This window comes from Lates calcarifer, linkage group LG11 (genome assembly GCF_001640805.2).
Source record: "Lates calcarifer isolate ASB-BC8 linkage group LG11, TLL_Latcal_v3, whole genome shotgun sequence".
In the NCBI taxonomy this organism is placed as follows: Eukaryota; Metazoa; Chordata; class Actinopteri; family Centropomidae; genus Lates; species Lates calcarifer.
The window spans coordinates 18384659-18396956 of record NC_066843.1 but is presented as its reverse complement, the minus strand read 5'-3'; the positions used below and the strand labels follow the sequence as shown (position 1 = coordinate 18396956).

The 12298-nt window shown below is 40.3% G+C and overlaps 1 protein-coding gene across 1 annotated transcript; it reads left to right on the top strand.

Moving 5' to 3' along the window:
* Nucleotides 1-1464: 1464 nt before the first annotated feature.
* On the top strand, nt 1465-7682 carry gcdhb (glutaryl-CoA dehydrogenase b). Its single transcript, XM_018698689.2, has 12 exons — nt 1465-1559; nt 2178-2293; nt 3258-3290; nt 3412-3552; nt 3705-3767; nt 3972-4142; nt 4340-4469; nt 5104-5320; nt 5555-5658; nt 5855-5980; nt 6395-6555; nt 6889-7682. Exons 2-12 carry the CDS (start codon nt 2191-2193, stop codon nt 6960-6962), a joined length of 1323 nt encoding a protein of 440 aa, XP_018554205.1. The 5' UTR covers nt 1465-1559; nt 2178-2190; the 3' UTR covers nt 6963-7682.
* Nucleotides 7683-12298: the final 4616 nt, after the last annotated feature.

Below are 12298 nucleotides of genomic sequence, written 5' to 3'. Positions count from 1 at the left end.
CAACATTAATTATAAAAGCAATCTCTTCATTCATAATTCAACTTACAGGCCAAACATTGCCTGGTCTGACTCTGCACTCTGAGAGTCACGACAGCTGCAAGTAGGCTGCAGAGGAGGTATAATATCTACTTTTACTCAAATAAAAGTAGAAATACCACTATTTAAAAATGCTGCATTACCAGTAAAATCCCTGCCTTCATAACTATATCAGCTAAAAATACAAGTATTATAAGATAGATGTACACAATGTTTTAAAATGACCATTCACTCTACAGAATTGTGCTTTTCACATAATTTTATAGCATTGTAGTGCATGAACTGGGTGAATGCATTAAGGGGCATTGCTCCAAAATTATACTTGTAGTTCAGGTTACTCACAAAGAGTGATATTCAGTCTGTAAATCCAGCTGTAGAATGTTTTCTACAGCTCTGGAGGAAGTTTTCTAAACTCTGAAAAATAAATAACCCTGATGATGTCATAGGGCTTGTATCAGCATGCACACTGTATGTTTTTGTTTTTTGTTTGTTGTTTTTTTAGCAGAAAGCCTGTGTTACAGACTTGGGGCTGAGAGTCTGAAAGATGTGGGCACTTTACAAACAAAGAGGATCTAATGAAAGAAAAAATGCTATTTAGCTACATTATTGGAAATGTTGGATCTAATGTTTTTAAATCTTGACCCAGACTCAAAGTCAGGTATTGCAGCCTCCTCAGCTTTGATTTTTTTTTTTTTTTTTTTTTTGATACATTTTAAAGTCTACCACATCCATAAACCTTATAGAAGTGCAATACTATATCACTAATCACTGGAGTGCCTTTTGGACATGTCAGCAGCTGGTATAGCTGGAGCCAATTTGAGCTATTTAGCATACTGCTGTAGAGGAATGTATTATGTTGTTTGAGCTGGCCATATGCTGAATCATATCTGCAATGTAACTGATAACTTGTACTAAATGTAGTAAAATAAAATGTATTTTGTTGTCATAGAGAATATTTGACTCTGACCTAAAGTGTGAAATTTGTACTGTAGCTGTATCTGAATTGGTCTGGTCTGGTTCAATAGACTGCTAAGATATGAAATCATTATGTTTACTATCTGGGTTGAAGGTGATGACCTTATGGGAAGTTAGCAGCTATTCAGACCCTTCCTTGGAACTGTAGTATTTTTATTCTGGGAACTCAAACTCCTCCAATATTCACTCCCCTGCCAGTGAGCCAATCAGGGCCCTGTGCAGTGGCTGAAGTATCCTCAAATGGCAGCCATCTTTAGTGATGACGAATGGCCACAAACAACGAGTTAATTCATATATTTATGTCTTAGTCTCAGATTTGATATGCACTGTCTACATATAGAAAAAATCATTCATTTTGAACAAGAGGAGTTGACGATCATTTCATCTTGGGAAATGGGTTCAATGATGATGCCACACTCAATATGGCACCTTCAGCTTGGAGTGCTTTACGTGATGACGTCAGGTTGTGTTTTGACGTGGAGTGTCGCTGCAACCTGAGAGGCATAAAAAGGAAATAAGGACAAGGGTTGTTGTCCCACATTACACAGGTAAGAGCTCCTTATACAACTGCCGCTATGGTTTTCAATTCATACGGTCACCACAGAGAGTTCACAGAGCACATTGCTATTATAGTCATTCGGAAATTATGTCGCTAACATCCAAATTACTAGCTAACTATCGTGAGCTAGCGTTGTTAGCTTGCAGCTACAGTAAAGTTACTTAACGCCACACTGGTTAGCTGAGGTTGCTGAGCTTGGCAACATACCAAACCCGGTTGGCTGTGTGGACTAAGATCCGTTTATTGTGACAGGTTGTTCATTATATATTCCAGTGAAGAGTATAGCAAAGGCTGGTGAGAATGACACCGACTTAATAGCAGTTAACAGCACTATGCCGGTATTTCTGACAGCTAACATTTTCTTATTCTTAAGCTCTACATTCACACAAAGTTCAGTAGTATGTGTAATAACGTATGTTAATCATGCATCCAGACACTGATTCAAGATTAATGCAGAGGATCAGATCAACTCTTGATCTTCTTTCCAGTTTAGAGAGAGAGGTGTGAACGTTATTGCCACGACTTCCACTGCAAGCTACTACACGACTAACTGTGTTATGAATTGTAAGTCACCAGTTTAGTCAATTATAGTTTCTTTATTTTATAGACTAATATCCATCATGGCATTGAGAAGCGCTGTGTGCCGTCTCCTGGTCAACCCACGGAGATGTGCCATCATCTCAGCCTCCAGAACACAGGGAACTGCAGCACCTGCCAGATGGGGTAAGTACAAGGACACCATGTCAGCCAGAGAGGTAACATGGTATAAAGGGATGGCCCACCACCCACAGTGCAATCTTTCCATCCGTTTCATCTCTGGAGCATTGAGCTGCAGTTAGTAGCATTAGTTTTGGTGAGTCTTCGATATAATGACTCATAGTAATGCACAGATGTAACAGCTGTTTTCTGTTGAAGTATGTCAGCAGGAAACAGCCAAGGACAAAAGAGCACAAGAAATTTAATACAGCATTACTCAACATATTTATTCATTCAGTAACAGAGTGTACAAATCTGCCATGCAAAGGGTCTGTGGAACAAAACTCTTCTCTGATATGTTCTTTTAATCCTCTCAATCCATGTTCCTCCTAAGTGGAAACAGAATTACTGATTGGTCAGCAGTTACACACAGGGTTGTCTGATTGGTCTAACTCCAAAATATTGCTGAAACATAACTACAGCAGTTTCTAGGAAAACACTTAATTATCTGAGCTGCTCATCCTTGTCAACAAAGTTCCCATCTGCACAGTAGTACAATGGTGTGCCTGTCTCTGCTCTCTCCCTAGCCAACCTAGAAAGATAACACATTTTCTTTCCTCAGACCTTTAAGAATCTGCAGGTCAGGGTGATCTTTCCTCTTCTCCACCTCCCTGGGAACACCTTGTACTATTAAATGTACCATTATGCTGTATTGAATACATATCAGACCACTGTATTCCACAAACCAAACATAAAACCAAATTGTGTAGGGACTGGGAACTGATGTCTACAAATATAAATAGTGATGATGAAATGAACCAGGTGGATTAATTGCTTTTGGTTTGCTCTCTGACCTTTTCACCTAAATGTACCTTAGATGAAAAAAATGCTGTAACTCTGTAAAATATTATTTGTATTTCCCTCAGTCACAAATTAAATCCTTACACTTGCTGCATGATATTTATCATTTTTCTGGTTTGTATTTTCACAGATGCAGAGAAGACTGAGCAGAAGTCCAAAGCACGTAGGTGTTGATAAAATTGTTAATCCTAGATAACATTTTTGAAATTGAAACTCTTTCCAGAGCATATTTCAAACTATGGTTTTAAGATTTTTGAATTGTTCCTCTTCTAAATGTCTGACAGCTAAGGTTCAGTTCAACTGGCGTGATGCTCTGGACCTGGAGGGCCAGCTGACGGAGGAGGAGATCATGATCAGGGACTCCTTTCGGACCTACTGCCAAGAGAAACTTATGCCTCGCATCCTGATGGCAAACAGAGATGAAGGTAAAAAACTTTGCATTAGTTCAAATTAATTCATTTATTTATTCACACATAATGTACAATTTACATGTCTATGAGTATTTATCCAAATGACAATGTCTCTTAATGAGGTCTGATCCGTAATGAGCGCAACAATCATTGTCATAGTCTTTCAGTATTCCACAGGGAAATTGTGTCAGAGATGGGAGAGATGGGTGTCCTGGGCCCAACCATCAAAGGTACATATCATTCTGATGAAACACAGTGTGCTTATTGTGTCATTTTGTTGTAACGTTATAAAGTTTCACCATACTTTTATTTTACAACTGCCAAATTTCTCTCACATAAATGCCTTGTGGACTTTAGTCATCTGCACACTGTACCTGTATTAGTTGTTTGTTTTTGAGAGACTTGTAACTCCTCTCCCTGCATTTGATATAAAGGTTATGGCTGTGCTGGGACAAGCTATGTGGCCTATGGTTTGATTGCGAGAGAAGTGGAGAGAGTGGACAGCGGCTATCGCTCAGTCATGAGTGTGCAGTCGTCACTGGTCATGCATCCCATTTACGCCTATGGCACAGAGGAGCAGAAAGAGAAGTACCTCCCCAAGCTGGGTAAGATGAGAAAACAGCAACAACATTTATCTGTCAACAGTTTATTGTCAGTCAGTTTATCAGTCAATGACAGATGAGTAAAAACTGAAATGATTTATAGTAATGAGTTTTTAAATTCTGTTCTGCAAAGTGACTGAGCTCTTGGTTGAGTTGTTGATGCCTTGTAATCACCTCCTCTGTCTATCCGTCACTCCCAGCTCGCGGAGAGATCCTGGGCTGCTTTGGCTTGACGGAGCCTAACCATGGCAGTGACCCCAGCAGCATGGAGACCAGAGCCAAATACAATCCGTCCAGTCGCACCTATAGTCTCACCGGCTCAAAGACCTGGTGAGTAGTGTGCTGTATATGTGAAAAATAGAGAAGCTTTTTGGGAAAATCTCTCAGTAAATAGCATCTCATTAGAGGGGGAACTGATGAGGAATTCAAATTTCACTGACATAAGAGACATAACAGAAACACTTTAGTCAGATTTATTTACAACCCAATTGTTCTGACTGTATCTGGTCACAAAGAATAAATGATCTGAAAACTACATGGTGCACAACAACCAACCAACAATTGTATTTTAGAGCTGATATATTTTTTAAGAATTTTGTGTAATATTTCTGTTGGACAATCCCAGGTCTTGATGTGTCATTAGTTGTCCACATGGTGGCGCTCTTCACAGTTAAAGTACTGGGTAAAACACATATCAAGGTTTACAAGCGTCTCGCTTGATGATTTCAGGACCGACTCATTCTATTTTTGATCAATTTTAAATCTTAATTACTTTTTAACCTTTTGTATCGCAAGAAATATTCAAACAGGTTAGAGTATGTTTTCTGTAGCTGGTAAAAACTGGTCTGTTCAATGTTCCACTGACAAATGTAAATCCAACACATTGACACATCACAGTGTCAATGTTCCACACTTGTAGAAAAAATTACTGTCTCCCTGACATTTCCTTTACTTCCACCTTTAGGATCACCAACTCCCCAGTGGCGGACATTGCTGTGGTATGGGCCAAATGTGATGACGGGAAGGTCCGTGGCTTCATCTTGGAGCGTGGCATGAAGGGCCTCTCTACACCTAAGATCGAGGGAAAGTTCTCCCTGAGAGCCTCTGCCACTGGTATGATCCTCATGGACGAGGTTGAGGTTCCCGAGGAGAATCTGCTGCCTAAAGTCTCCGGCCTCGGGGTGAGCGGAGTGAAGCAATATATGTTATTGATGTAGTAATGTGTTTATGGTCGATACTCAGTCACTGTATATCTTTGTTCTGTTTATAATATACTGAAGTTGGTGAGTCACCAACTTATAGTATATAATAGTTTCAGATGTGTTTGTAGCATAATGTGGAATAAAATGGTATACTTAAAATTGTATACTACACACAGGAGTAACTGCTCATCACACTCCTTTTGTTGCTTTCAGGGTCCTTTTGGCTGCTTGAACAATGCCCGTTATGGCATTGCGTGGGGTGCTTTGGGTGCTGCAGAATTCTGTTTCCACGCAGCTCGTCAGTACACACTCGACAGGTCAGATTTCACACTTTTTGCACAAACGTCCTGAGCTCCACTAATTAAGTTCGAACAACTCAATAAGTTAAGATATTTACTTGTTGCAGTATACCACAGTTCAATTTACTGAATTATATTTGTTCAACAAAATGCAGAATCCTTTTTTGTTTTAAACATGAGGATAACCCAGCGTTGTTGTTGTTCTCTGAACCAGAATCCAGTTTGGCGTGCCACTGGCGAGGAATCAGCTGATGCAGAAGAAAATGGCCGACATGCTGACAGAGATAACCATTGGCCTGCAGTCGTGTGTGCAGCTAGGAAGACTCATCAATGAGAAAAAGTAACTTTACCTTCTAACTGAAGCGTATTAGATGGGATGTGACATGGTATTGGGGCCCATCCATCAAATCACATGGTCTCTCTGACCTCTTTCTGTCATGTTGAGAAGGGAAAAGGTTTCCCTTAGATGGTTCTCAGCAGTGTCCTCAAACTGTACAATGTGAAACTTAAAAAATCGATTTGTAGTCACATGATTGGGCTGAGCCTGACAGAAGTAGTGTCATAATTTGTGACTGGGATGTGACATTAGAGATCCGAACAATCTGACATGTTAGTGGGTTTATCTTGAGAACTTATCCGTATGGTCACCTCTACTGTAAAGTATGAAGTCCATCAGCCTTTAGTCTACCACATCACATATACAGAAAGCCCTGTACTCTTCCAGTTCAGAACCATTTATATGTTTCCTTAACAGAGCGGCCCCTGAGATGATATCCATGCTCAAGAGGAACAGCTGTGGTAAAGCCCTGGACATTGCCAGGCAGGCCAGAGACATGCTGGGAGGAAATGGCATCTCAGACGAATACCACATCATCCGCCATGTCATGAACCTGGAGGCTGTCAACACATACGAAGGTAAGGAGGAGGGGGAGGAGGGGGAGGGGGAGGGAGCAGGAGCAGTAAACCTGTCCTGTCCTGCATGTTTGAGAACAGAGAACTGGGTTTAAAATTGGCTTAGTTGCAGATGAGACTTGCATGAATACAGTGCATATTAGGTGGAATGATACCAGTGTGAGTGCATTGTGAAGTTCGATTCAGGTTCAGCAGATTATGTAACTTATTTTAGCTAAATTACTTTTAGTAATTACTTAGTTTCTGAATAGTTTTATGGGGGAATATATTAATCCCTACCAATAGCCCTGTATTTCACTGTTCACCCTGTTTGATACCTGTTGTCTCCTCTGCCAGGTACTCATGATATTCACGCTCTGATCCTGGGCAGAGCCATCACAGGACTGCAGTCCTTCACTGTGGACAAATAGATGGGACGTCTCAGCAGACACAGCCAGACTCTGTCAGAAATGCAACTCACATGTCAACTCTGTAATAAGGCACAAGCAGTTTCCAGATAGTTTGGATGAAGTGTCATCTGTATAAAGGCAATGTTTGTGTTCTTTCAGGTTTGTAGAATATATATTGAGTGATTATTTTGAGAGAAAGAACAAGTCAAGCTTGTCACCAAACTTGTGAACTGTTGTGAAGTGTAATTAATTCAAGTCGATTTTCGAACTTAAAGAGGGCTATTTTTCTACTCGCAGTCACAACAGTGTGGTTTCTTTTTCAGCTCCCTGTTCACAGTTGTACAGAAAAAGTTTTAAAAAATTGTATAGACTGTCATTACCATTCACTGTAGCAAAGTATGAGTAATTTGAATGAGGTCAAGATCCAGGTTTGCTGATGGTTACTGATGTATGCAAAGTTAATACTGTAATTCTACAGCAACAAAGCATAAATTCCCACCACTGATTTGGAATTGCTTGTGAAGCTTTTCTGTTTTAAATCTGACCCAATTATACAAATGTTGTCACTGTATAATTCATGCATCTTACAGCTTTTATCATTAGGTACACCATGGTGATTACTCGTAGCACTTTACTACTACTACTTTACTACTAACACTAAGATGTTGTAACTTTGCATGGTTTGCCAGAGGTCGAAGATGTTGATTAGAGCTTTGAATAAATAAAAGTTATTTAAATGTTTCAAGAGTCCGCAGGCGAGTGAAGTGCAAGTCCACACCTTTCTTGCCAGCTGTTATTTCATCCTCAGTGAAAAAAAATCCTGATTCCTGATTCCTGCTAAACACCACCCCTGTAACCTCAGTCAACATTTCTTCTCTCTCATCAAAATGCGTCTCTTTGTGAGCTGCTGTGTTGTGGTTGGGTGAGGATTTCACTGTAAATCCTTCTACTGCAGTTTGACCTCTGATATTTATATTAACTCATTCCATTATCACAAGTTCAACTGAGAAGATGAGAGTTGAGCTTTAGTTGCTAAAAATAGCAGCATATTGTTGGTGAGGCATTTTGTTGTATGAGACAACAACAATTACGTGGCAGAAATATGCACATTGTGAACGAGATTTTAGATATTTTGCAGACCAACAGTCAAACCAGGAGTGAAAAGATGAGATTTTAGTGCATAGTAATTAGACTATTTACATTGTCACTCTGTTAAGTCCAAGAAGCACATTATGTGGAATATTTGACACGATAATTCTTGTTGAGAAGAAAAATTGTGAGCTGCCTCTCCCAGTTGAGTCATTTTTATGCAGATACAAATTAGAAAAAGGATCTGGAAGAAACCTGTGGAATACACTGTAGATACATGGGGAGACTGTTGAAATCATCCTACTACAACACATGCTAATCTGGAATGTATGAGGATGCTGACTTACTTGATGTTACTATTTGCACTGTGATGCTCAGGGCTGCCATCAGAGGTCACAAATGTCAAATTGTCCTCCCTTGAAAAACTCAGGTTCATAACGTCCTGCCTTTTAGGGGGATCCAGAGAGCAGCAGTACAACACAGGGAAGCACCACAGCTTCAGTGCTAAATAGCAAAATAAACTCTAAACTAAAGGGAATTTTGTAAGTTTAAAGTTAGTTTCAATCAGCATCTTTCACTGTGGTTTGTCAGAAGAAGTGCATTATCCTATGTCATTTTTAGTGACTGTCGCAGAGTCAAACCTGTGTGAGACTGATGTTGTATTACAATGAGTCAATCAGAAACAGTGGTGACAGGGTCATCTGCAAAAGCACTGAGTTAAGCAGAAGCTCAGATACTATGAGGGATCTCAGCATCTTATTCTCTCTTACTACAGTATACAAGTGAAGCCTGAATATCTTAATATACTGTGGGCAGTGCTGTGAAGAAATCCATTGACTTTAGATATTCAGAAGGAAACTGAAGTGCCCCAGAGCTCAATTGTAACTTAGAGTGTGGGAAATATTAAACAAACAGTGATGGAGTAGGTACTCTTTTTTATTTATTTTTTTATTTTACTTAAGTAAAAATACAGAAGTATTATCAGCAAAACATACTTATAGCATCAAAAGGAAAAGTAAAGAAAGTTCTGCAGTTAAATGTCTTAACTGATAAATTACTACATACATATTCTAATATTAGATTGATATTGATCAATGTATAGCTTGTGATGCTAGTTAATATATAGTTAAGACAGTTAGGTATAGTGATTTCAGTGGGATATGAACAAGGAAAAAACAAACTTCTGCTACATAAAAGTTTTCATTTTTTACACGTCATATTAATCTTTGCTTTTCTGTGAAATAATGAATCTTAGACAGTTATTCAGATGTAGCCATCTAAGACGTTTCGAGGGAAAGTCCGTTCCTTAGTGGAACTCACAGACGTCATGACAAGAGACCCCAACGCTGCTTTTATGCAATAGGTCACAACCTCAGAAGGCTGGAAACCACTGGTAATATTTAACTGGGTGCTGTATTTTATAAGCTCACTATGTGTTTATAATGTAAAATCTATAAAGAGACCAGTAACCATATCTGTCAAATGAATGTGGTGGAGTTAAAAAGTATGACACATTTGCACTAACACACAAACACACGAGTGCTTATGAAGGTATCCACACACACTCTGCCCTTTCATCTCTCATTTCATGTCCAGGACAGTTAAGGAGCAGTGAACCCCACAAAATGTTCTCGGGGCTGAACAGATAATCTCTGGGTTTTTTGTTTTTTTTTTCTTTAAATCCATCAGGGCATGAGGGATGTGGGTGTGGGCAGTGCCGCTGGACAGATAAAGACCTCCATCCTCTCCAGCTTCATTGCATGTCTGCCACTGCCACTTTGAAGTGGAGGGAATTAAAGAACCGGCAAATCCCTGGCCTTACATGATGCCCAGGCGTGTTCTACATGGTGCTTACATAAGAAAATTGCTTTTCCATTTATTATTTTTTATTTTTTTGACCAATGGCGTTTCATCTTTTGGGCATGTGTAGATGTGACTCACTGTGACAAATTGCAACCCAAATGGACTGTGTGTTCTGTGTCCTTTCTGTCAGGGATGATGGAGGCTGGCGTGATGGTTCCCTTGTGATATGAGATGAAATGAACTGTTGAAAGAAAGAGGGCTGCTGTCTCCTGGATTTGCTCTCACTCTCTCATGTCCTCTCATCCAGACATTAGGCAGTCTAATACTCAGATAATTAGGATGCTTTTCAGTGACAATAATCATCTGGATTATGACCTCAGTGAGTTAGAATTGCTGTCAAAATGATGGGACTCTTAAGTGTTTAACAGGGACATACATGCTGATCCTCTGACTACACCAAAATACAAGATTATGATTTATTTGGGATTTGTGGTGCAACCTTTGTGGGATAGGTTAAAGGCGCATCTTCAATTTTAAATGAGAGCTCAAATGATGCTACAGGCCCAAAATGTGCAGGTTAGAGAGGCTACAAGACCATTTTCAACTAGAATGGTGTCATTTCCTGACAATTCTAACTGACTTTTTAGTTCAGATGAACAGATACTGTAGACCTGCATGTTTGCTCACCACCTCCACAATGCAAAAGATTTTGGTTAAATCAGCTTGGGGACTTGGAGGTAGAATCCCAGTTGGATCATGTCAAGTGGAATATACTAAATGGGATGGCTGTGAGCCAGTGAATCTAACCACTGCTTTAGTGATGAAACAATTGGTGGGTCTGCCCTTAGTGGTGGTCCCAGGCCTGACAAATGTTTTCCAGCGTCCAGTGATGCCTGCCCTGCCCCTGCTGTACCAGCAGGAACTGCCTATAACAATGGGTCCCTGACCACTAGTCGGGGTGTGGGAGAAAGTTTTTGTTGAAGATTTCAAGTCTATTGCATGGCAGCTGGGTGTGGTAATGTCATGGTGAACTCGGCACACCCTGGAGTACACTGCTACATCACTGCGTCAAGCTGGAAGGTTAAAGGTACCCTGTGGAGTTTCTGACTACTGGTAACACTATGGAGGTTGTTTTTAAAAGTGAGTCACCGCACAATTCACATCCTGCCGTTGGTTTCATACTGTTCTACTGATAGCTGTAAGCTGGTGACAATAATGTACAACAAATGTAACATTACACTAACAAAGGCAAGGAAGAAGAAAACTGCTAGACTGCTACATATAAACAAATTTAGGGTTTTAAATGAGTTATAGATATATCTATATAACCTAGATTTGGGCCTAGATTTGGGGTTACACACATTGTGTTTTGGTCAGTAACATGGAATCTAAACATAACTTCTTTTTGTTAACAATAAAGCACCATAGTGCACCTTTAAAGGTGCTGTATGTAAGTTTTTGCTATCGCCACGTAGCCAACATTAGCATTAACAGCTGTTTACCTGCCACTCTGGGAGAAACACTGTGAGTTTAACATCAAACTTCATTTCTTTACTCACCAAGAGCTGTCTCCACCAGTGGACAGCAACAGAAATGTTAATTCTTGATTGTTGCCTTCTACTGAGGTTAGCATGCTAACCAGCTAGTTATGTCCCATCTGATAATACCACTTGTGAGTGATAGTGAGTCACTGTAGTGTCCAATCTGAATGGCTCAATGGCTGAAGCTTTTAGTAAGTAGGTGAACAGCTGTTGATGCTAAAGCTGGCTATGTAGCAATAGCAAAAACTTTCATAGCACCTTTAAGCAACTGGAGGACAGCAAACACAAGATTTTCAGCTGCTATTGAGTTAGACCTTAAGGGTCAAAACCCCACACTTTTAAGACAATATGTGTATACGAGTGGATGTTCACTGTATGTGTTGCTTACAGGTTCACCTTCATTCTCAGGTAAAGTGGTCTATGTGGGAGTTATTCCATTAGTTTAATATTTCAGTTCATTGTGTTACACCCGAGGCGGTGATGCCAAGCTGTAGTTTGTGGTGTGGGTGTAACAGGCTGTATTATAATGTAACCTGGCATGTTCTTGTTCCAGGTCTGCCCTCGCCCACACCTCCGCACACCTTACATCAGGGAAACTCTGAAGAACTTGGCTCAGTGCTAATAGCTCTTTACGCATTGGAAAAGCGTTGCTAGGTTTCCTACGAGGAGACTTCTCGGTAACTTGAAGGAATTAAGGGCACAGCGGCAGCGGCATGTAAGCCTGTGTAGATCAGGAGCGTGTTGGAGGCATGTGGAGGAGAGCAGAGCAGCAGAGTCAGAGGGACGAGTGGTCACACTGGGCGGACCTGAGTCCTGAGACCTGAGACTTGACAGCTGACAACTTGCTGGCAGAGCGCGCGCCTCACTTCAGCACCAAGGACAGAGCAGGAGGAAGCAGCTCGTGAACACCTTATATAAGCACCT